Source organism: Cydia splendana, chromosome 2, assembly GCF_910591565.1.
Source record: "Cydia splendana chromosome 2, ilCydSple1.2, whole genome shotgun sequence".
Lineage (NCBI taxonomy): Eukaryota > Metazoa > Arthropoda > Insecta > Lepidoptera > Tortricidae > Cydia > Cydia splendana.
In genome coordinates this window covers 1,536,614-1,559,271 of record NC_085961.1, presented here as the reverse complement: position 1 = coordinate 1,559,271, position 22,658 = coordinate 1,536,614, and the positions used below count along the sequence as shown (strand labels likewise).

At 36.9% G+C, this 22,658-nt stretch overlaps 2 protein-coding genes across 2 annotated transcripts in view; one reads left to right on the top strand and one right to left on the bottom strand.

Annotated features, from left to right (window-relative positions):
* Positions 1-22,658, bottom strand: part of LOC134801853 (protein madd-4) — a 490,229-nt gene that overhangs the window by 218,626 nt on the left and 248,945 nt on the right. The window lies entirely within an intron of this gene.
* LOC134801566 (uncharacterized) lies at positions 1,102-8,958 on the top strand. Its single transcript, XM_063774183.1, has 3 exons — positions 1,102-1,205; positions 4,656-5,925; positions 8,759-8,958. Exons 1-3 carry the CDS (start codon positions 1,130-1,132, stop codon positions 8,856-8,858), a joined length of 1,446 nt encoding a protein of 481 aa, XP_063630253.1. The 5' UTR covers positions 1,102-1,129; the 3' UTR covers positions 8,859-8,958.

The window sequence follows — 22,658 nt, the reverse complement described above, 5'->3', positions numbered from 1 at the left end:
TTGACATCAGAAATGGAAGGTTCCTAAAATAGTGTGTCTATACACTATTTATAAATACGGATACAAAATATATTAATATGAAACATAATGATCAATCAATTCATTAAATCACACATACCTATTAAAATATGAATTATCGTTTCAGGAAGCGTTTGGCATCAATAGGCGATTTTGCGACATTTAATGGGTTGACACAGTTGACATTTTTGGTCAGTTGCATCAATTATTACTGGTCAGAGATACTTACCAAGAGCCGAGCGCGATCGAATAATTGAGTTAAATATTAGTTTATGACTAGATCAGATTCTATTATCCCTTCAAGTGGCGCCAGCGAAAACGCGAAAAGTAGTCAAGTGGCCCCGCGGATTTGCGCAAAAGCAGTCACGTGGCGGGGCCCCGATGGGTGGTCAACGCAGATTAAAATAATTTAAAAAAATCGGCGATTTAAGCTTTTCTGTGTTTGAAAGTATATTAAATTTCATATCGTTATAATCGTTAAATACGCTATTTGAATATAGCAATTCAATAATTATAATGTATACATTTGGCCAGACCTAATAAAACTCCGGAAGAATGACAGTTTTCCAGTTTCCTTGTTAAAAATGAATACAACCATAAAACAAATTGATGATTGGAGATATTTAGTTATTATTTCATTATCAAATTAAGACTTTTATTATTAAGATTATATCATTAAAAGGGACCTAACATTCAATTTATTTTACAAAACAACCTCTTACAAATCAAGACTGAACTCAGACTAAGCGGTCAAATTTTATACTAAGTGTATTTGTGTTTCTTACGGTATGCTATCCTTGTCTAACTCGCTACCTAATTTTGGGTGTTAGAAGAGCGTAACTACACTAAAATGCGTTCAATTTCACCTCCAAATACGGCAAAACCGCATTAACCACTGGTGGCCGACAGTTTACTGGTTTTCGCATCGACCCGTGAGTGGTGGGCCGCCAGTTTACTGCTTTTCGATCCAACCATTAACGGGTTGACCGCCACTTGAAGGGTTAGGTATATGTGATTGACATTGCATAAAGTTTGAGAGCCGCACCTCGCCGTCGCCAAAACCAAAACATCAGTGTAACCGGAGCCGTTAGTCCGCCGCATTTCTGCAGCTATGTTGCGCGCGTGTCCCCGCGTTTACATTATATGTCTGTGTGCGTCAGTTGTGCTGAGTGTCCAAGTGTCTAAAGGTGCGTATTTTAAGATGATACCTATATTAGTGGTAATTCTTCCATACAAAAGTTCTCGACGTTTTTCTATCTGGATTTTGGCCCTAGATGGGTATTTTTATAGAGTTCAATATTACCAGTATCTGTGTGTGTGCGGTTCGCTTTATTTGATATTCTTGTTTTTATAAGAACTAGGTTACTTCAAATTGTGCTAAAAACGGCCAAATAAATGCGCCGTAAATAGATGCCTAGCATGAAATCGGCAACAGTAAATGCAAAAATCAAGACGGTCAGACACAGATAATTTATTTTTCATTCCGTTTCCTAATTTTCGTTACAATTGGTTAAGTTTTGGAGGAGGAAATATCAAGAACACAACCTCGTTTTCTGAGATTTTTACGAAGGATTTTTCGCCTAAGCTGCAGTTGTCCTTTTCGCACAAGGTATATAAAATATTACTGTATACAGTAATAATTTCTGCACTATTACTTTTTATTATTAATGTGACCTAAATCGAATACTCTTACTGGACGATTATTCATTAGGTTTCAAATTTCATCATTCATTTTATGCACAGTAAGTAAAACGCTACTAGCATGCTACGTAATATCAAAGAGGATTGAGTAAATATAGAAAACTCTGGGACCGTGGGGGCTAGCGCAAAAACCTTTTTCAAGGAAATTTCTTAGCGCCTTATTGACCTTAGGTGACCTTAGGCTAGCAGCAACCTCGGCCAGAGGATAAGCCACCTTATAAATCAAAGTCTAAATCTCTAAAAAAATATATTGAGGCAAAATATGCCCAGGCTAATTTGTGTTAAAAATTTGATTCGATTTTCCATAGTGCACATAATGTCATTATGTTAAATCATAATTTTAGAAGATCTATCCTGAATTCATTTTGTTAACTTTATGTCCGACCGACGCTAAAATTATGATTTAACACTGTGTTCAAATTATGTTTGAAATGTTAGTATTAACACATTCAATACCACTAAGTGCTACGGGTTACGCTCGTAGCGCGTAGCCACGGTTTCGTCGTATGTAGCGCGTAGTCGCTACGAACAGTGTACCCGACAGTCGGGTTCTTGGTGTTGAATGTGTACGATCATATATACTACTGACTGACTGTGAGCAGTGGTGGCCGAGTGGATATGACGTCTGACTTTCAATCCGGAGGTCGCGGGTTCAAATCCTGGCTCGTACCAATGAGTTGAGAACTTATGTACGAAATATCATTTGATATTTACCACTAGCTTTTCGGTGAAGGAAAACATCGTGAGGAAACCTGCATACATCTGCGAAGAAATTCAAAGGTGTATGTGAAGTCCCTAATCCGCATTGGGCCTAGCGTGGGGACTATAGCCCAAGCCCTCTCGCGCATGAGAGGAGGCCTGTGCCCAGCAGTGGGACGTATATAGGCTGAAATGATGATGATATACTACTCGCCTCTTGCTAAGTATGTGTATGTATATATATTTACAAATAGAGGAAGTCTACAGGCATTGTTCACCGGTATGCCATGAAACTAAACAGAAAATGGCACTGTTATTTCGAAATAGTTTCTACCTAAAGGTACCGTTCGAATTAGAACTACACCACCAGCATTACTGGGGGCTTACCGCGAAAACCGAAATTCGCAAATTGCGGGGATCCTTCTCTTTTACTCCAATGAAGATGTAATAAGAGTGACAGAGAAAGATGCCTGAATTTTGCGAACTTAGATTTTCGCGGTTATAGCGCGAGGAAGAGGAAGATATTGTTTTTTATATAAGTCTGTATCTTTAGGTATTTAAAGAAAAGAAAACAAACAATTTGTAAATTTTCGGGTAGTTATAACATTTATTGGTTAACCAACCAAATACAAAACCGCCGGGATCCGTCACTGAACGACCTGACTTTAACCTACATTATTTGATCGTGTAATGTTTTCATCTACCCTCAACTGGCTTAAGGAGCAATCTGAGGGTAGATTTTTATACTTTTATTTAAATACCTGAAGATACAGAATATAATATATCAAATTCTCATCGTTATTATTTCTACACGTATAAATAAGTAATATACAGGGTGTTTGGTACATCGTTTGCCAAATTAAAACGGCAGATAGGTTGAGTCATTTGCTATCTTCCCAGGCCTAGAAATTTTTAATTTTGCGCACTTTTTTTTCAGCTCTATGCCAGTTTTCGTAAATTTCAAAATTTTACTTGCGCAGTAGTAAAAAAAAACCATGGCCAATTTTTTTTTCTAGGCATGAGTAGATAGCAAATGACTCAACCTATCTGCCGTTTTAATTTGGCAAACGATGTACCAAACACCCTGTATACTACTATATACCTACCACTTATTTATTATTGATTGCCTATTTGCAGTCGAGCGAAGAATCATCAATTTAATAAACAATCAACTATGTTTACTGCCCCACAAAATACATATAGTTTCAAACTAACTAGTAAAAGCCATATTCATCAAAAATAAATAAAATATCCATTCATTTAGTTGAATAGTTAACATGCGGGTAATACTCGTACAGTCGCAGGTCGACATCAGATATATCGGAGCGGCCAAGGTACCATAAATATCTGATCACGCCTCTATTTTTAAGGCGTTAGAGTGCGTGTTCAGATATTTTTGAACCCCTCAGCCACTCCGATATATCTCACGGCGACTGTACTATTGCAATGATAATAATTCATAGTTGATATGAATCTAATTAAGTGTCATCTCGTATGGGGTTTGTTGTATTATAACATCATTGTCTATCTTGAGTTATGCTGTCATTGTAACTATTATATTATCTATCACTGTTAGCTCTGGATTGTTTAAATACGAGTACGCGGTGTTAGAGCACTCACTGACATAAGTGCGAATTTAATTTCCTACCCATTTTGTACCTTGTCACAGTGACAATTAATATGAAAGTCGCTAGAGACCTTATACTATTGTCACTGTGACAAAGTAGAAAACGGGTAGGAAATTAAATTCTTTGACTGCAAAAATAATAAATATTCTTTATTTGCTTAAAATATGGTACAATGAGTTGAGGTTGATGGTACTTCACTTCTTTCTGAAATTTGGGTATTTTTATGTTATTTCTATTCAATGAATGAAATGAATTACCGGATTTGAAGGTTTCGATCCCAATAGGAGAAAAATGTAGCTATTTTTTCCATTCCTTTACCGTCGTAGGAAATCTTTAAGAAAATAGTAACGAAATGAAAACAAAACATATGGGAGACTTTTCTCCTATAAAAATTGAAAAAGTTCGTGAATCTGAATAGATATAATAGTTATTTTTATTTAACAAAAGTGTAGATACAATTTTAAATAAAACGACTAATTTCCAGCATAATTATACTGTATTTGGAAAGAAAATGCGCAGTCGAAAGCTGCTTCTTAAACGAAGTGTTACAATTTGCAACTAAATAAAGAAGCTTTAATAATTCTAATAATTCTCCAACTTTTTTCCCAGAATATGTCTGCCAAGATCCAGATACGGGAACTCTTCATGAACTCAACGCAACTTGGCCATCAACCACTTTCTGCGGAAACTATACGTGTAAAATTAGAAGAATAAACACTGGTCAACAACCATCTAAAGTGTTTGTGAGTATTTTCAACCAACAAGCCAGGGCCGATACTAATAATGAAACAAATGAATTAAGTTTGAAACCAGATCCCACTAACGATAATGACAGACTTTTAAATAAAGCAGAAATTCAGAAAATTACAGAACTACTGCATTTAGTGAAGAAGAGTGACTTGGAAGCTGTTATAGAACTGTATAATGTAGCTCAAGAAATGTATAAGGATATGAAAGACGATGCGGCTAAAGAAGATAACAAGGAGAGCGAAGCAGTATCGGGGGAATCTAGAGAAAGTAGTCAACAAAAAACATCTTATTGGTATGAATCAGATAATGAACATAGAAAGGTAGCTGATATGAAGTCAGAAGGAACTGAACTTGAAAGTTCAGTCCTATATTCAGCTAGACCATATCCGTATGCGCAACCACAACGGTACTATTACTCGCCCGGTCGAACCTATCCCAATTACTTTACGGGATCGCTGTTTAATAATGAAGGTAGAGTGGGATATCCTAATGTACCGATGAATCAGCAAGGCGTGCCCGAATATTACCAAAAGAGAAATATTTATGATGGTCCTGGGCCAACACCACCTTGTAACCCTTGCGTTCGACCATATCAGTATCAATTAATGCCTATGCCTGTAAACTATCCTCCGCGATCCGCTAGTGACATGTATCCGTATTTGGTGACAGCATACAACTACACTACACAAGGATACAAAAATAATCATAAAGGAAATCCTTGGGCTTATTATGATTATTATAGAAACCTTCCACATCCGAAACCTTCACAAATTCTAAGAAATCCGAATGTATTAGAAAAAATATATGAGGAAAACAGTATTAATGCTAAAATCAAAGATGAACAATCATGGAAAACTGATCCTTTATCTGAAGACGTTATCAATGAAATCAGAGCAAATATAGCGCAGCGTAGTAAACTTATAAACATACCTTTGAAAAAGAGATTAAAATTAGAACGGATATCTAAAGTATTTAAACTAGATCAGAACAATAGGAAAACGAGGTCAATATCTAAAGAAAATAGTGAAGAAAAATATTCAAAAGAAAGTGACATAATTCAGAAGACTATAGAAGAAACAAAAACTCTTGAAAATACAGAAATAATGGAAACGTATGTCGAAAAAGTACTGTAAGTATCTTTAACAACATTTTAACTTCAAAAGTCATCCAAATTAAACTAAAATCCGAAATTCTGCTTAAAAATGAGTCACATTTACTAATCACGACCAAAAGCCCGCATACCGAGTGAAATGTAGAAAGGTAAGTATTTGGAGTATAAATTTGGTCAAAAATTACAATTTGCAAAGTCAACACGGGTAGTGGGACCGCAGCATTCCCGGTTCCTGCGGTCGAGCCTGCAATGCCAACTAAACTTGTTCAGAAACACAAAATACTACAGCAATTTTATATTTCATTCACGAAACATAAATAATTATGTAAAAGCATATTAAAACACTTACATTTAAAACTTATACTTAAGCATAAAAATAGTCCTAAGTCGAGGTGCCCAGAAGGCTGGTCGCATTGCCCCTCTGTATAGCAATGCTGATCCTCTGAGCGAAATATTGGGCAGCTCGCCACCTGAAGCTTCTATAAAAGCGGTTTGCTAACTCCATTGAATATTTTGTATTTAAATCAGTGTTTGACACTCGAGCACGTAGAAATTTTGAGCGACGTGACTCGTTGAGATTTATATCATATTTCAAGTCTCTGGATTCTTGTTTGTAAGTAGACAATAATTTTGCGACATTAATAACGCACACAATTTACACCTTGATAATTATAAATAAGTAGTATTTATTTTAGTAAAATACAAGCCACATTTATTCCCGCCTGTCCGATTCAGTCACTAACAACTATAGTTAAATTAAGTTCATAGTAATTATCGCAAAACCATCGGAAACCTTGAATTTTGAATAAAATTAATTATGGTCATATGTATTATGCACAAGTATTTTATTATTGTGTTCCTAAATTATGTTCGTCATAATCACTGCAAACTATAATTATCTAAAGTTTGAACAACATGTCCGAGCTCTGACTAATTTGTGTAGGTAATTTATTTTAATTGAGTTCCAGTTGTTGGTATAACTACCACCACCACCACCACTATACACCTTAAAACATCGGCTAGTAAAAAAAAATACTTTAGACACTTGTCCGACCGCCGACGATGAGCGAGTAGAATGATAAACTAAAAACGAGTGGGCGAGGGGCGAGAAGCGAGTGTTAGCTCCAATAGTTTTGTCGCTCGGCTATAGGCGAGTGTTCGAGTGCGACGGGCTATTACTCGCGTCACGCGCTCGGGCGGTGCAGCGTAGCCGAACACGCAGACTGATTGGTCTCGCAGCTTGAGTTCTAACTACGAAGCGAGCATCGCCGAGCGAGTACCGCTGAGCTAGTTTTATCTTATCGCGGCGACAAACTAGTAGAGCGAGTGTTCTCGCCGGCAGTGTGAACAGCCAGCGATGAACTATTAATATATGTGTCTCTTTTACTAACACAGGATCCTAATCTTTTGTTCGTTTCTTGGGCGAGAAAATCGCCGATAGTTAATCGCTTACTCGCTCTTGGTGGGACAAGTGCCTTACAGTATTGAAGTCGTTACGATAAAAATGGAAAAATAAGTAAAGCAAAAATCTGAGAAATAACAAAGTTTCTTAGAATTCTATCTTCGCGTAGACTAAAGAAATAAGAACGTGCTAAGTAGTCAATTCTTAAAAGATATTTATTTTATCTGACGAACTATGTTGACAAATTCCAACCGTAGGTACTCAGCGATATTGTTGATAAAGGTGACTTGCTGTGTTTATCATCAAATCGCTGCTACTAGTATAATATACTAGCAGTAGCGATTTATACAAATACTATACCGTAAACTCAGGTAACTTTAGTCCACAACTTACAATTATGGTTTGGACCATTCGAGCTCCAGTAAAATATGTATAAATATTTTTCAAATTATGTTGAGTATCTAATACTTATAGGAAAAGCATAAGTATAGCTAAGCTCCAAAACAACCGAGTATAAACCAAAAAGGCTCGTTAATAATCAACGTTAATAACTAGACCATAGTTGTACTGTAGGACTATAGTTACCTGAGTTTACGGTACTTATAAGAAAAGTCGTGAGATATCATTTCAAGATCTTTTTCCGTAGCATTTTTCAGCACACTGGCTCGTAAAGGCTTTCGATATTCTACAAAAAACTGATGAGAAAGTTGCATTTTGTCCTCAAGAGTGGCAAATTAATTAAATGCGAATGTTGAGTTGGCTTGTGGAATTAACTTTTATTATTATATTTCATCCTTATTGTTTGACTTAATACTACCTATAGGCCCTATAGGTGCATGAACTATAGGGGGCAGCATAGGAGCCGTTAGATTTTTGACGTGAGGCGTAAATGGGTCGTTTATGCTTCCGATGTAGCCCACAAGATGGCAGACCCTCCAACGAACACGGTCCCTATTGAACTAAACAAAAACATTTAGGACACGGATTCTATGTTTCTAATTTCGTCTCAAGAAAGAACCGTTTTTATTGTTTTTCAGTGTAGAAGGAGATTAAATATATTAAACTGGGTCACTCACGTTTATAAAGCCGATGATTGCTCGACATGTTTCGCTCCATAAAGGATGACTCACGTTAGACCGGGCCGTGTCTGGGCCGGAGCTTCCGGCGCATCGTTTTCTATGGAAAGCATCACGTGATCGCCTGTCATATCATAGAAAAATAAACGCCGGAAGCTCCGGCCCGGACACGGCCCGGTCTAACGTGAGTCATCTTTAACGAACATTGCGCTCTATGAAAATGCTCTTCGTTGTGGAGCGAAACATGTTGAGCAATGATCGACTTTATAAACGTGAGTGACCCGGTTTAATATATTTCATATATCTGTGTCACGAAAGTTTTGTTATTAGAAGGAGATTATGTTAAAATTGACCTACATATTTTCTTTTATAGGTGCGAACCACCGACAGAACTAGGTTTCTTCAAGATCGGCAACATGAACAAGCCTTTTCCTCACTGCTGTCCGCAAAAAATAGAAGATAAGCAAAGATAAGATTTATCACCTTGGTATCAACTATACTCATGGACAAATTTAGAGGAACGCAAAATAAAGCGTAATTACTAATTTTGATATTACTTTAGGTGTAAAGCACCCGTGAGACACAAACATAATAAAATTATTTTAAACGGTCACTCACGTATTATTAAGTCGAATAGCACGACATGTTTCGATCCAATTTTCGAGGATCTTTTTCACGGAGCAACAACATGTCGAGCTATTCGACTTAATAATACGTGAGTGACCCGTTTAAAATGATTTTAATATTGTTTTATACCTTTTAATTACTTTAGGTGCTTTAAACCTTTTTTGGCGTTCCTCGAAACGAAGTCGCTGGCAGAAGCTACTAGGCAATAAGTAAGGGAGACAGAGGTGAGTTATAACAGAGGTAGGTTGAAACAACGTCAATTTTGAGACGAAAACAAAACGATGTGTAGCCTCGTCCTACGTCTGCTGGTCCCTCAATATGCGTCCTTGCCATACGATTATGAATACCGCAGACGTTATAAACTGAAATAAATGTCATATACTAAGAAAGTGACCAAGGCCTCCAGTGCCCCAGGCTGGAATCGAACCAGCGTCCTCTGCTATCGCGGCAGGTGCCTGTGGCACCGGGCCACAGCGGCATAGGTCCAATTTTACCAAGGCACTTCTTACTGAACGCTTATGGCGCCCCCAATAATAATTTAATTTGTTCTAATACTTCTAATCCGCAGACGTTGTTTCAACTTAACTCTTTTTTGACTTACCTCGGTCTCCCCTAGTCCATAGTCTTTGCACATAATACACAATATAAGTTAGAGTTTCGAACCGAAAGCAATTTCAGTCTTCGGAAGCAATTATCTATCGAAATTGGACTTTAAATTGATAGACAGTTTTAGGTCAATAGGATTTCAAAATGAACCTATTTGAGACATTTACGTTTGGTAAATTCTATTAGGACTTACGTCACAAATGTAGAAAAAATTCAGAGGAATTACAGTACCCCTAGTGTCAATTTCATTCAATAACGTGACGTGACGTACGCGTTTGTGTTAAGTGTCATTTTGTATGGGATTTTGAGTTTCCTGAACTTGGCTTGGCTTAGTGCGCTGTTCAAAATCCCATACAAAAATAGACATAACGCAAACGCGAACGCTCGTCACGCTATCGAATGAAATTTACACTAGGGGTTCCGGTGTCCCACCATCCTAAAACTAAGGTCGCCTCCAGAAACTCGCGAACTAAACTGACATGAGTTTGACAAATAAAATGATACCAGCAATAGCAAAGAAAAAATAGTCACGGTATACGTCGATAAAATGATATCGATAAGTTATATATAAGTTAGAATATTGCACTTACTACCCATGTCATAATTATTTTATAAAGGGGTCACAAACGATTTCGATTTATATGAATGTGACGAGAAAAGTGGTTGTTTTGATTGTAAGATTGTGACGTTACCGATCAAATCAGGCTCCTATTTCACCACGGTGACAGGTCCGATAATTGTCAACATCACTGTTACAGACGTCACAGACCTCCATAGACTACGGTAACCGCTTACCATCAGACGGGCGGTGTGCTTGTTTGCCACCAACATTTTAATTTAAGAAAAATCCATTATTTCGCCAATAAATAAGTATTTATTTTGCGAAGCCAATGACAATTGTCACAAGAAACACGACAATTGTCACGAAATTCCGACACAGAACTCATTTCCTGCCAAGAATTACCGAAAGTTCTTTTAAATCTTGTGACAATTGTCATCATCATCAATATCATCATCATAAACTTCGCAAGAGAAATACCTGTTTTTTGCCGATATAATAAAGTTTTTTTAAATAATACAATCAGGAATACGGCCCGCCCGATGGTAAGCGGTAGCCGTAGCCCATGGATGCATGTGACGTCAGCTACAATGACATTTGTCGAATTGTCGCACCTGTCATCGTGGTGAAATAGGGGCCATGAGGTGCGGATGCGAAACTGACAAATTTCAATGTTAGTATGCTGGTTTGGGAGCAAGTTGTTTATTCCAAGAGCTCTGTTGTCGCCATAAATCTTAAATTGGTGATTTAATTTTATACATGTCATCGGTAAATGAGATTGGTCCATAATTATTTAAATTCTGACCTAATTGTCAACTTGAATGTCCAGTTTAGGGACTGGTCTTTACAATCGAAGCAATAGGGATCACCGAGACGATTTTATTTTTGCGTCCACAGGTCCACACCATACAAATTAAATGAGAAATTAATCGCATTGTACGAAATATTTCCCCATCTGGGCTGGCCTTTTTTTTTGTATTTTGAGTCAAAATCACTGTTTCTATGACATGTTATCACCTACAATTTGTTACTCTAGCTGTAAGCTTTCCTAACAAATAAAACAAAATATGTAATTATAATAAAATATAGATGATCAAGCAAATCTTGTCAGTAGAGAAAGGCGCGAAATTCAAATTTTCTATGCGGCTATATTTTTCAAATTTGCCGCCTTTTTCTACTGACAAGATCTGCTTGATCGACTATATTTATTTAATTACAATATGTTAATCCAATATCCTTGTCTCTATTACTATAAAATTGCAAAGTTTTCGAAATACCAAGTACCATTTGTAAAATAAGTTAAATTATTTAAAGATACATTTTAACTGACCGCACAACAGTAGCGCCCCTAGCGGTGAATTCTCGCGAGATTCTCTAATTCAAACTTTTTTGAAAATATCGATATGAACATCACTGGCCAAACTGTGGTATCATTTGTGCACATTGACCCTTTCAATTTAGTTCGCGAGATTCTGGAGGCAACTGTAGTACTACGAGTATTTACACTATTAACCTACATTGAAATATCAATCCTTTAATAGAACAGAGTTTCTTTTGTTTTATTTCGTTCGATTTTAAAACAAAACAAATTCGATTCTATCTTCTATAGGTACCATTGTTTCAAATAATGTCAATTTTTCTTGGCCGCTAGAGTACTCGTTCTAATTTCTTTTTATTACAATTTGTAGCAGAGAATACTAGTACCAGGCATAGATATATGTTACTAGAATATTCATGTCAAATTGCATTTTAGAATGTCGTGAGAATGAATGAATGAGAACATAACTTGTATCGATTGTATTTCGGCGGCTAGGATCGTGTCACTCTTATAGACTTCGAGCAACACCGGGAAAGGAGTCGGCATTCACACTATTTTCCCCTCTGCCGAGGTACAAGATCAACTGTGCATGTACACAACTAGCGTGGTGCGTTTTGTGACTCATCCGTATACAAAAAGAGATCGAGGTGTGCAAGATCTTTGACGTATGTAATTTTCTATGTATTTGTGTCGTCATTACAGATTGGATTTTGTAAGTAGTGAGTGAGAAGTGTGACTGTGTGCAGGTTTCCCCCCGCAAAAATGGCGGAATGATTTGTACGGTAAGATATCGCACATGTCGGAAGCCGGTGTTGCTCGAAGCTTAAAGAAATATAGGTTAGATAAATACGTGTTGTAAATATTTTCATAATACTTGTAATAAAATAAATGATTTGACAACATACCTTTCTATTTCTAGTTTATAACTCCAATCCCTCATTCCTAATTAACAAAACTAACTAATAAATTAACTATAAAGTAAAAAGAAAAATTACATTTGTTATAAACACATTAGTCAATAAATTCCAATTAAAGGAACGAAGTGAGATAACTTACAATTTTAAATTAATCGTCAAAAAAACTATAAATCAGATACGGCGTTTGATTGTGGGTCAATATAGAACCTTGTCTCAATAATTTAAGGATTAACTATTAAGGGTATTGTGGGGAATAAACAGCTGGCTTGCTTTGACAAGGTTGCATAGCCTACAAAACATGGGTACACCGCACACGAAGCAAAGTGTGGTATCACAATAACTACGTTTTTTACCCAAAACTTTGTATTCCGGCATAGGTTTGATTTATTATTCAGTAACTGGGTTACTTGGTAAAGTTTTGTGAAGAAAAGGTTTTTGAAGCAAAAAATGGATAACAATTTATTATTACGTGTATACAAAATGGTTAGGTATCTATCCTCAAAAACGGATATAACTCTAAGGCCCACTTGCACCATCCCACTAACCCGGGGTTAACTCGTTAAACCATTAATCCAGTGTCAAATTGTACTGGTAACCATGGTAACTCCAGGTTTAACCGGTTAACCCCGGGTTAGAGAATGGTGCAAGTGACCATAAGTGGTATTTATCAATCATAATCATAGTTATACAATGTTCTATTATATTTTTTCTATTGCCTGTTATTTACACAAATTAAATGTTATTAGAAAAACTATATATATGAATATACTTCATCCATTAAAAAAAAATGAACAATCCTAATTTAGGATTGTTAATTTTTTTTTAAATGTTCTATTTCGAAAACCATTTCGAGATATGAGGTTTTCAAACAGTTTCCGACATTTGCTGCGATATAATAATTGAGGATTGAAGATATTTCAACAAATATCCTTATGACCTTAGTTTGACCTTTCTCGTTGGCTGAATGTAAAGTCATCGCATAATAAAAGTTATCGGACCATAGTAAATCAATCCGTCACTCACGTAATTGTCAAAGTTATCATTGTCATAATGAAATTTTTCAGTTAAACCGCTGCGCTGGTTTGTTATGATTTGATTTATAATTGATACCTAAACAGTAGTTTTCGTTGCTTAATATATCAAAGACCTTGTTCCTACGTGTGGGAATGATTCACAAAAATAATTGTTCGAATCCGCGAAGACCTACGACGTGAAACATGGTGCCGTGAATTGAACTTGGAATACCTACCTACTTACTCGTACACACAGTATTGCTGTGAGGATCGCGTCGATGTAAGTATAAAATTAATATTATTTTACTACAATTATTTAAAAGCTCACTTTCTAGGTAGGGTCGCGGGGACCTATGTGTTTTCTGTGGTAATGTGGCCAGAGTATATAAAGGCAAACCGTTAAACAGAGATGGTGCCTACTAGAAAGAAACACTATACAAGAATAGTCATACTCAAAATTCAGCCTGAAACTGCTTTAAAAAGATATAATTTCTAATTTCCAGGTACATGTTGCAGTTCAAGCTGCTGATATCATGGTGGACAAGACTTAAGTTAATAGTTGTGAATAATAAAACATGTTTTTGTTTACCTACTTTTTTATTAATTTAGGAAATATATGTATATATATATATATGTTTCCCAAAAAAAGTAACTATACATATATGTATGTTCATCATGTTCTGCACGAGCAGCTGACAATGATGGCTTCTTGTTGACGAACCAGAAGAGAAGTGTATGGTTTGTTATTTACTCTGTTCCCAGGCATTATTTACTGTCGTAAAGTATTATGACGATTAATATGACGTTCGTTTCGATACAAAATGCTCAACTTTGTTCAGGGCCCAAGTGCCTTAACAAAATCAATCTCCTTCGTACATTACGTATCCCACAGCCGTATCTATATAGGAATCACATGATGACCTGAAATTATAGGATATAATTAGCAAAATTGGCATGTACCTAATATAGTACAATATCCAAACAATGGTGACAAGCCGGTAGAACCCACTGGGTGCTACCTTAGCAATGGACGCTTATAACGATTTTATGAATCCAATCATCTTACGAATCGAATCAGTTAAAAAATATATGATGTAACTTACATTTGTATTTTTGCTCCCCTGATTTCAGATAAGTTATGGTTGGAGTTGGATGCTATATGGATACATACTCCAATAAAACTAAGTTATATTATATAACTTAGGCAGATTTCTGGAATCAGCTTTCACAAATTTATAGCGTAGGTATTTTGAAATTATTGATTCAGGGATTCAAAATAAACGAGTTTTCCAGACGATATTATTTATAGAAACGCGTGACACTGACATTGTAGACAGGTGACATTACAATCAATTGACAATTACAACTATTTTTTTAATGTTTGTTATTGCTTGTGCTTTATCAAATCAGCCACTACATGTAATTTACGAGAAGTCGTATCTCATATTTTCAATAAATTATAAATATTCAACCGAGCCGTGAATTAATAAATCATTCAAATTGGTATCTTAAATTAACCTATATTTTCAGAAAATAAAATAAACATGGGGGTCTAAAAAAAATGAACAATCCTAAATTAGGACTCCCGACACATTTTTGTAATATAACTATTATTGTTACTATTTTTAGTTATTGTAGGTATGTAAATTATCTTGTTTATATGTTTTAAGCCTAAAGGCAAACATTTATAATAGGTACTATTAAAGCAGCAAGTGGTCGCTAAGCAGTACATCAAAGTAGCGGACCAGACTACACGTCAAAATGTAGGGGTTGGATGAAAAAAAGGGGCCCACTGATTAACAGTCCGCCGGACGGTATCGGCCTGTCAGTTGTTCGGAACTGTCAACATTTTGTTCTAACTGACAGGCCGATACCGTCCGGCGGACTGTTAATCAGTGGGCCACTTAAGTAATTAAGTCCGACTCACGCTTGACTGCACATTTATAATAGGTTTTACAGTCATACACAAAGAACTATTTTGTGTAATTCAAAATTTGAAACCCAGTAGTTTATCCTATAAGGGTTCCGTTTTTTTCTTTTGAGGTACGGAATCCTAAAAATAAATGTTTATATTTGTTAAACAATGAACATTTAGACTGTGACAGATACTTTTGAAACCAAACTGAAGTGATTTATATCTAGTTGGAAAAATATGGTGTACCCTTGTTTTCCCGACAAACTATTCATCGAATATAATTTCATGACAACGATTCATCGAAACGTTAGTACTAGTAATATTGTTAGGCGTTATTTTGTTTCATATACTATTTAGGTATTTCAATTTTTGTTACGAATATTACTTGATTGCTAATTCGTTTCAAATTATTTTAATTGGCACAACTACTAAATATTGCAATTCATTTGTTCGACGTATTACTTTAATACATTTTTATATGTCGTACTACACATTTATACTTTTTTCTGTTGTAAGAATTTTAGATTTAGGTTAGGTTATAACTGCGACCCCACACAGAAACGAACGGCTATCAAAGTCGGTTTAGGTTAGGTTAGAACTGCGACCCCAGACAGAAACGAACGGCTTTCAAAGTAGGTTAAGGTTAGGTTAGAATTGCGACCCCAGACAGAAACGAACGGCTTTCAAAGTAGGTTTAGGTTAGGTTAGAACTGCGACCCCACACAGAAACAAATGGCTTTCAAAGTAGGTTTAGGTTAGGTTAGAACTGCGATCCCACACAGAAACGAACGGCTGTCAAAATAAGTTTAGGTTAGGTTAGAATTGCGACCCCACACAGAAACGAACGGATTTCAAAGTAGGTTTAGGTTAGGTTAGAATTGCGACCCCACACAGAAACGAACCACTTTCAAAGTAGGTTTAGGTTAGGTTAGAACTGCGACCCCACACAGAAACGAACGGCTTTCAAAGTAGGTTAAGGTTAGGTTAGAATTGCGACCCCAGACAGAAACGAACGGCTTTCAAAGTAGGTTTAGGTTAGGTTAGAACTGCGACCCCACACAGAAACAAATGGCTTTCAAAGTAGGTTTAGGTTAGGTTAGAACTGCGATCCCACACAGAAACGAACGGCTGTCAAAATAAGTTTAGGTTAGGTTAGAATTGCGACCCCACACAGAAACGAACGGATTTCAAAGTAGGTTTAGGTTAGGTTAGAATTGCGACCCCACACAGAAACGAACGGCTTTCAAAGTAGGTTTAGGTTAGGTTAGAATTGCGACCCCACACAGAAACGAACGGCTTTTAAAGTAGGTTTAGGTTAGGTTAAAACTGCAACCCTACACAGAAATGAACGGCTTAGTAAGTAAAATTATTGTTATCAACCTATCTTCCAATTTAGAGAGCAAACTCAAATTGCCGCTTTCTCAAATTAATGTTTAGTTTCGATAACGAAATATTACAAATTTAAATAATTTTACGCGCAATAAATTTTATTTTCACGCCACTGTTCGGAAATGTGGCAATAGATGGTCTAAAACCAAGCTGGAAAGTAGGCAATAGCTGTAGCACCTGAACCACCACTACTACAATGTTTCATTGTTATCATCATCTGTCATTGGTGACGGTTCGCTACAGCAATGAGTATCATTTAAAACATAAATATCAATAAAAGGTCTTTTTTGGCGCAACTTTTTCCTTCAAAAATAAAATTAGGTTATTTATAGGAGCAATTTCTTGTTTAAAAAAAAAGAAATGTCAAAACCATTCAGTTCATTTTTTTAACAATTATCCATTCAGTTCACGCTTAAGGCGTTTCCCTAATAGCATTTTCTTGCAGGGATTTGGTTGGGCCTTTGTTTACGTATTAGTTGGGCAACCGTTATATTTGGCCGTACGATTTGCTGGAGGGCCCTCGACAAAGGCCCTCCCGAAGATTCCCAACAGAGGGCCATAAGAGTAATTTTTTCGTTGGGCCTATTTAAATAAATCATACAATTATTCAACGGTGGTGGTTTTGGTTGGGCCGTGGTTGGGCCTATACACATTTGTTTGATGGTTGGTTAATTGTTACATTTGGCCGTACGATTTGCTGGAGGGCCCTCGACAAAGGCCCTCCTGAAGATTCCCAACAGAGGGCCATTAGAGTAATTTTTTCGTTGGGCCTATTTAAATAAATCATACAATTATTCAACGGTTGTGGTTTTGGTTGGGCCGTGGTTGGGCCTATACACATTTGTTTGATGGTTGGTTAATTGTTACATTTGGCCGTATGGCTTGCTGTAGGGCCAACTGCAAAAAAATAAAAAAGGGCAATTTTTTCGTTGTACTTCTGTTTGCAAATTCAACAATTACCCAACGGCAAGTCAGGTAGGTCGGTAGGTAGTCGTGCACCAGGTTGGAGGCCCAACACAGCTTGTCCCACAAAGGGCCAACATTGTAACTTTAACGTTGGGTCTTGTGTAGGATTCTTACAATACTACCATAGGTAAATCGTTGTGTAATTTATAGTGGGCCTACAGTCTAATTATGTAATGGGCATTTGTTTACGAGTCCTACAGTTACCCTACGTTAGGTAAGTGGTTGTGTAATACGACGTTGGGCCTTTGCTGATAAATATTACAATTACACTACGGTAGGCATTGGTTGTATACCGACATGAAGGTCCTAGGCACCAGTTGTTGTTAATCTTCTCTGTATCGTTCCAATTTTAGTATATGTACTGCCGAAGCAAGTACACTTACTATACACTCTAATTTGTATATATACTAACCGCACTTCAAAACTTCGTAAGCGAGATTTATGTTTTTTGAGATTTAAATTGAGAAAATGTTGGTAAAATACAATTTTTTAAATTAATGTATAAATTTTATAGTTATAGCTATTATATTTATAAGTTACTTTTAAAAAATATTATGATTATATCCGGAATAATCGAGAAAATAACTATAACTTCGATGTTTGGAGACAGTAACGCCATCTAGTGACGCCACAAGCAAAGTTCCACAGCCAATGTTGGTAAATGCGACATTTGTCGTCATTGGGCCATCGGATGATATCGTTGATTAGCCAACGTTACCAAAGTAAACAAAGGAGGCCCATTGTTGGGCATCAGTGCCACAGCCAATGTTGGTAAATGCGATATTTGTCATCAGTGGACCATCGGATGATATCGTTGATTAGCCAACGTTACCAAAATACACAAAGGCCCATTGTTGGGCATCAATGCTACAGCCAATGTTGGTAAATGCGACATTTGTCGTCATTGGGCCATCGGATGATATCGTTGATTAGCCAACGTTACCAAAATAAACAAATGCCCATTGTTGGGCATCAGTGCCACAGCCAATGTTGGTAAATGCGATATTTGTCATCAGTGGACCATCAGATGATATCGTTGATTAGCCAACGTTACCAAAATACACAAAGGCCCATTGTTGGGCATCACTGCCACTGCCAATGTTGGTAAATGCGATATATGTCATCATTGGGCCAACTAATATTATCGTTGTTTAGCCAACGTTACCAGAATACACAAAGGCCCGTTGTTGGGCATCCGTGCCACAGCCAATGTTGGTAAATGCGGTATTTGTCACCATTGGGCCAACGAATGTTATCGTTGTTTAGCGAACGGTAGCAAAATACACAAAGGCCCATTGTTGGGCATCACTGCCACTGCCAATGTTGGTAAATGCGATATATGTCATCATTGGGCCAACTAATATTATCGTTGTTTAGCCAACGTTACCAAAATACACAAAGGCCCGTTGTTGGGCATCAGTGCCACAGCCAATGTTGGTAAATGCGATATTTGTCATCATTGGGCCATCGGATGATATCGTTGATTAGCCAACGTTACCAAAATACACAGAGGCCCATTGTTGGGCATCCGTGCCACAGCCAATGTTGGTAAATGCGGTATTTGTCTCCATTGGGCCAACGAATGTTATCGTTGTTTAGCGAACGGTAGCAAAATACACAAAGGCCCATTGTTGGCCATCCGTGCCACAGCCAATGTTGGTAAATGCGGTATTTGTCACCATTGGGCCAACGAATGTTATCGTTGTTTAGCGAACGGTAGCAAAATACACAAAGGCCCATTGTTGGGCATCACTGCCACTGCCAATGTTGGTAAATGCGATATATGTCATCATTGGGCCAACTAATATTATCGTTGTTTAGCCAACGTTACCAAAATACACAAAGGCCCGTTGTTGGGCATCAGTGCCACAGCCAATGTTGGTAAATGCGATATTTGTCATCATTGGGCCATCGGATGATATCGTTGATTAGCCAACGTTACAAAAATACACAGAGGCCCATTGTTGGACATCACTGCCACTGCCAATGTTGGTAAATGCGATATATGCCATCATTGGGCCAACGAATATTATCGTTGTTTAGCCAACGGTACCAAAATACACAAAGGCCCATTGTTGGGCATCTGTGCCACAGCGAATGTTGGTAAATGCGATGGTGGGCCAATACAAATTTTAATGTTGGCTACGGAACGAACCTCATCCCAACGTTTTCCCTACCGTTGGCACCGTGGGCCCCAACGAAAATGCTACTAGGGTTTTTACTTTTGTAGCTATTTGTGTTTTTTTTAGCAAAAACGCTTTTAAGTTTAGAGTCGGTTTGAAGCAAATAACAGAAAAACGCCTCTTAAAAGTGATAAAAAAAGTAAAAAAGGCGGGATCTGAAAATATTTACTAAATTGGATAGTGTAAATTGTGTTTGACTAAAAATACAAGAAACACGTATCTACGCTCGCTATAAAAATGAGTTCTAGTGAAGAAAATGATATTCTTACGCTGACGCCTACCGAAATTCAAGAGACAGCACAGGCAGTGGCTAAAAATTTGCTACCAGAGAAATCGCGGGCTAGTACTTATAGTTATGCAAATATTTTCTTATTTCCTCGCAGTCGTCGGGAAAAGCACTATGTAATGCCTCGGCCGGAAACGCTAAAGATGGACTCGTATTATTTGAGGGCCTCCACTAACGTGTCGGCCCTCAAACGCACTCGTCCATCTTTTAGCGGTTTTCCGTCCTCTCCTACAATGTACTATAAATACAATCCTAAATGAAATAAGAAAACCCGTAAAGAAATACCACGATATAAACTATATACAAAATAACTCAAGTACCAATTAAAAGTCCGTGATTTAAATTTACTAGTATCGATTCTTCGACGCAATAACTTGTCGATGAAATGAAAATACTTGAAACGTTGTCTTCGAAATAACATTCGATGAAATGTCTGTCGGCAATTCAAGGGTAAACCCATATACCTACAGTCGACGCCGTCAAAGATATTTATGTTTACTTACATTTTTCGCCTTATTACAAAGGAGTAAGGTGCAAAAGTGTAAACATATCTTTGACTTCGACTGTACTTTCGCTCGTTGTTTTATACGCTACTTGATGCGGAGTGTAGAATAGAATAGAATAGAATAAATGTTTATTGTATAACTGTGTACATACAAAGGTGGTAATTTACAAAGTAATAAGTATCAACAGTTGCCTGCTAGGGCGTACAATTATGGTAGGCAACCTACCTATCTTAAAACTAAGCTTATAATACTAATATTGTTATCTGTTAACTTGCAAAAAATTCGTTGACATCATAAAATACTTTATCTATTAGCCAGTTCTTGAGCCTCCGTTTGAACATAATTCCGTCTAGCGCTTTCATGTCTAGAGGGAGATGGTTGAAAATACGGATAGCCATAACAAAACTGCTCTTTTTGTACATAGAGTTGTTAACCCTTGGAAGGTAAAGATCATATTTGTACTGGTCTCGTATATTGCTTTTTAATGAAGACTTATTTACAAAATATGCAGCTTGACTTTTTATGAATAAACATAGCTCTAGGATGTAAATACATGTCAAAGTTAAAAGACGTTTTTCTCTAAACACGTTACGAAGCGATTCCTCAGTGCGCATACGATATACAGTTTTTAAGCATTTTTTTTGAAGTTTAAATGTTTTTTGTACATCGACAGAATTACCCCAATAGATAACTCCATATGTAAGTAGTGGATACACATTTCCGTAATAAGCATTTACTACTACAGTTTCGGAACATGTTTGTGAAAGTATTGATAAGGCATAACAACTACTTGAAATCTTGCTGTTTATGTACTCAATATGAGTCTTCCAATTTAAGTGAGAGTCTATTTTAACACCTAGAAAGGTAGCATTTGTAATTTCCTCAATAGGAGTCCCTGCGTCAGATATATCTAAAGGAATTGGTGGAGTTTTATAATGCCTAAATTGAATCAGCTTCGTTTTACTTAGATTCACTTTAAGATTTAGAGTCTCAAGCCAATCTAGAATTGTACACTATAAGCTATTTATAAAATCTCTGCTGAATATTAAATGCATTTTTAATGCATACCAATATAAATGACAATAAAATTCCCATTATAATATAAAAGCAAACCGCCTCGATGATTATCTTATGACGCACCCCATTTTACGATCATTACATAGTCTACACTAAAAGCATAAAAATGACAAAAGCACTATGATAAAACCGTATTGATTTAAACTGATCATTTGTAAATCGTATTTCAATGGCATAAGATCTATAATTGACCATTCAGTTTGTTTTCTAGTAAATGATGATGGCTACATACGATCTTTTTCCACTGTCATGGTCTATCAACAACAGGGCTGTAAAACGAAACAATGTAATTAAAATCACTCAACATTAAATTTACCACCGGATCACAACCCTAATGGGAGGAATATACATTTTGTGGGCGGACGATCGGGCCGTGTGGAGGGAGGGTTCTGTATAAATTTATTTATAATACCTACTACTAATAAATAGAGAAGCATGGCGGGAAATAACAAAAAAGGCCGTATAACGACCTCAATGACCACGATTGCTCTGACAAGAGTATCCGACTAAGATGAAGAATATGGGAACGGTGTCACTACCCTTCAAAGTTAACGGCCTCCTAGCCTAGGCGGTAGTGACCCTTACTACGAAGCTGGAGGACCCAGGTTTGAATCCTGGTAATGGGTTTTATATGTGTGATAATCTGGGAGCACGGTTGTGCCCCCGCCAAGACCAGCAAAGTGAAGCGCAAGGGCATTTTACCTACCTTTTCTCGAAGCGCTTCAACGTTTTTTTGAACCCTGATAACTTGGGTTTGGATTATACCAGATAAACAAAATTCTCGGGATATATATAATAAATTTCATTTATTCGAGTAACATGATTCATACAATTTGTTAGTGACCAGGCTATGTAACTTCCTCCTTAGTGGTCAATTAAACCCCTTGGTCTGTCCATATGTATACGGTGCG

Bases quoted from the DNA above. Each gene is read 5' to 3' on its own strand.
- LOC134801566 (XM_063774183.1), top strand. From the start codon at position 1,130: ATGTTGCGCGCGTGTCCCCGCGTTTACATTATATGTCTGTGTGCGTCA. The intron at 1,206-4,655 runs GTGCGTATTTTA...CTTTTTTCCCAG, and splicing joins GAGTGTCCAAGTGTCTAAAG to AATATGTCTGCCAAGATCCA. The intron at 5,926-8,758 runs GTAAGTATCTTT...TTTCTTTTATAG, and splicing joins ACGTATGTCGAAAAAGTACT to GTGCGAACCACCGACAGAAC.